Source organism: Odocoileus virginianus, chromosome 3, assembly GCF_023699985.2.
Source record: "Odocoileus virginianus isolate 20LAN1187 ecotype Illinois chromosome 3, Ovbor_1.2, whole genome shotgun sequence".
NCBI classification, from domain to species: domain Eukaryota; kingdom Metazoa; phylum Chordata; class Mammalia; order Artiodactyla; family Cervidae; genus Odocoileus; species Odocoileus virginianus.
Window position 1 is genome coordinate 39,798,680 of NC_069676.1, and position 2,339 is coordinate 39,801,018.

Here is a 2,339-nt window from a genome sequence, read left to right on the forward strand (position 1 = left end):
TGATACCCTGAGGCGTCTCAGTGGTAAGTATCCGTCTGCCAGGGCAGGAGATGCAGGAAATGTGGGTTCGATCCCTGGGTCAGGAAGATCACTTGGAGGAGGACATGGGAAGCCACTCCAGTATTTGTTCCTGAAAAATCCCATGGACAGAGGGGCCTGGAGGGCTACAGTCCATTGCGGTCACAAAGAGTCAGATGACTGCGTGACTGAGCACGTATGCAGCCCCTGACCTATGCTCTTAGACTCCAAGCTACATTGTCTCTTAGCTATGATGATAAATAATTATATGTGTGATGTGATTAGGGACTGTAGAAATATGGATAGGAAAATTTCTTCTTCTTCATCTTCCAGTATACTGATAATTCTGAGCAGAAATAAAAGCAAAGTTTCCGTTGTGTGAATATGTAAGTCCTGTGGAGAAACCATGAGAGTGTACATTTGACTGCAATTTGGGTTATCTGTTTTAAATTAATGGAATCTAAGGTTTATAAGGTATCTTGGACCCAAGTCATGGAAAACCTAAAATTCTAGACTGAAAATATAAGATTTATTTGGTCAGAAGTAGGGAATATTGATGGCTTCCTAGCAGGTAATTATGTAAGTCTAGGAATTTCTATTACTCCATTTATGATGGTATGCATACCTACTCATTTGCTCAGTCAAGTCCGACTCTTTGTGACCCCATGGACTGTAGCCTGCCAGGCTCCTCTGTCCATGGGATTTCCCAAGCAAGATTATTGGAATGGGTTGCCATTTCCTATTCCAGGGAATCATCCCAATCCAGAGGCTGAATCCGTGTCTTTTGCATCTCCTGCATTGACAGGCAGATTCTTTACCACCTGTGCCACTTGGGAAGCCTGTTTATGATGGCACTTAGCCATAAAAAGTAAATCAATGGGATACTTCATTAAAATTTTGAAAAGTAATTGATTTGTGATTTTCAAAACTAAATTAAGTGAATTGATTTGATATTTCTTTTGCCCAAATCTATAAGAGTTAATAATCAGGGTCAATGGCTATCAGAAATAATATATGCATTTTGGAGGTTCAAATTTGTAGAAAGTAGATCCATTGTCACTATAGGATTCTCCAAGTAAAAATGAAGAGAGAAAAAAAATAAAGAATAGAAAGAGGAAAACAAAATGAATCTAAACGAGGTGAAGAGGAACTAAACTTGATCATTTTTTTTTAATATTCTTTATTTAACACACTTTTAGGCAATTGCTCAATAATATGTAGTTAAATACTTCTGATGAGTTAATAGCACATATTGTGAGAGTCCAATGTTGGGGGGAAAGATATAAAATTTTAGATCCATGTATTGATACAAGACATGAACTGAATGTCCATTGTTCTAATCCATTTGATTTGTTCCCCAGCCCTGTTATATTTCTTTTAGAAGCATGGTGGGTGGGAATGCATCATCAGTAACTGATTTCATCCTTATGGGACTCTTTCCTGAGTTTCAGCATTCCATTATTCTCAACTTCATGATTATTTTCATCTACATCCTTGCTTTCCTGGGAAACTTACTCCTCATTGTCTTGATTTGGGGGGACTCTCGACTCCATACACCCATGTACATTCTCCTCAGTCAACTCTCCCTCATTGACTTGACATTAACTTCTACCATTATTCCGAAGACAGCCTCTAACTTTTTCACAGGGAAAAGGACCATATCATGGATTGGCTGTGGAACGCAGAGCTTCTTCTACCTGATGTTGGGAATGTCAGAATGCCTCCTCTTGACTCTCATGGCTTATGACCGCTACGTGGCTGTCTGCATCCCACTGCGTTATCTCACCATCATGAGCCTCAGGTTTTGTCTGCACATGGTTGCTGGATGTTGGATTGGAGGCTCCATAGGTTCATTTATCCATACAGTCTACCCTATGCATTTTTCCATCTGTGGGTCAAGGGAGATCCACCATTTCTTCTGTGAGGTCCCAGTCCTCATTAAGCTTTCCTGTGAAGACACATCAGTGTACCAGTTAGTGGTGGTGGTTACAAGCATTGTACTGCTTGTTGTGCCTTTCAGTCTCATCATAGCTTCCTATACACTCATCTTCCTCACTGTCCTCCGTATGAGCTCTGTCAAGGGCAGGAAAAAAGCCCTGGCCACCTGCTCTTCCCACCTAACTGTGGTAAGTCTCTTCTTTGGCCCAAACATATTCATCTACATGACTTTCACTTCCTCACACAGTCCAGAGCAGGATCAGGCTCTCTCTCTTTTCAGCAACATCCTCACTCCCATGCTGAATCCCCTTATCTACAGCCTGAGGAATAAGGAGGTGGTGGCAGCGCTCATGAAGTTGATGGGGAGATGTGGGGTATCTTAA

General features: G+C 41.2%; 1 protein-coding gene across 1 annotated transcript; it reads left to right on the forward strand.

The window, feature by feature from the left end:
• The first annotated feature begins 1,403 nt into the window (after positions 1-1,403).
• LOC139032387 (olfactory receptor 2L8-like) lies at positions 1,404-2,339 on the forward strand. The gene has a single exon (XM_070459198.1). It carries the CDS (start codon positions 1,404-1,406, stop codon positions 2,337-2,339), a length of 936 nt encoding a protein of 311 aa, XP_070315299.1.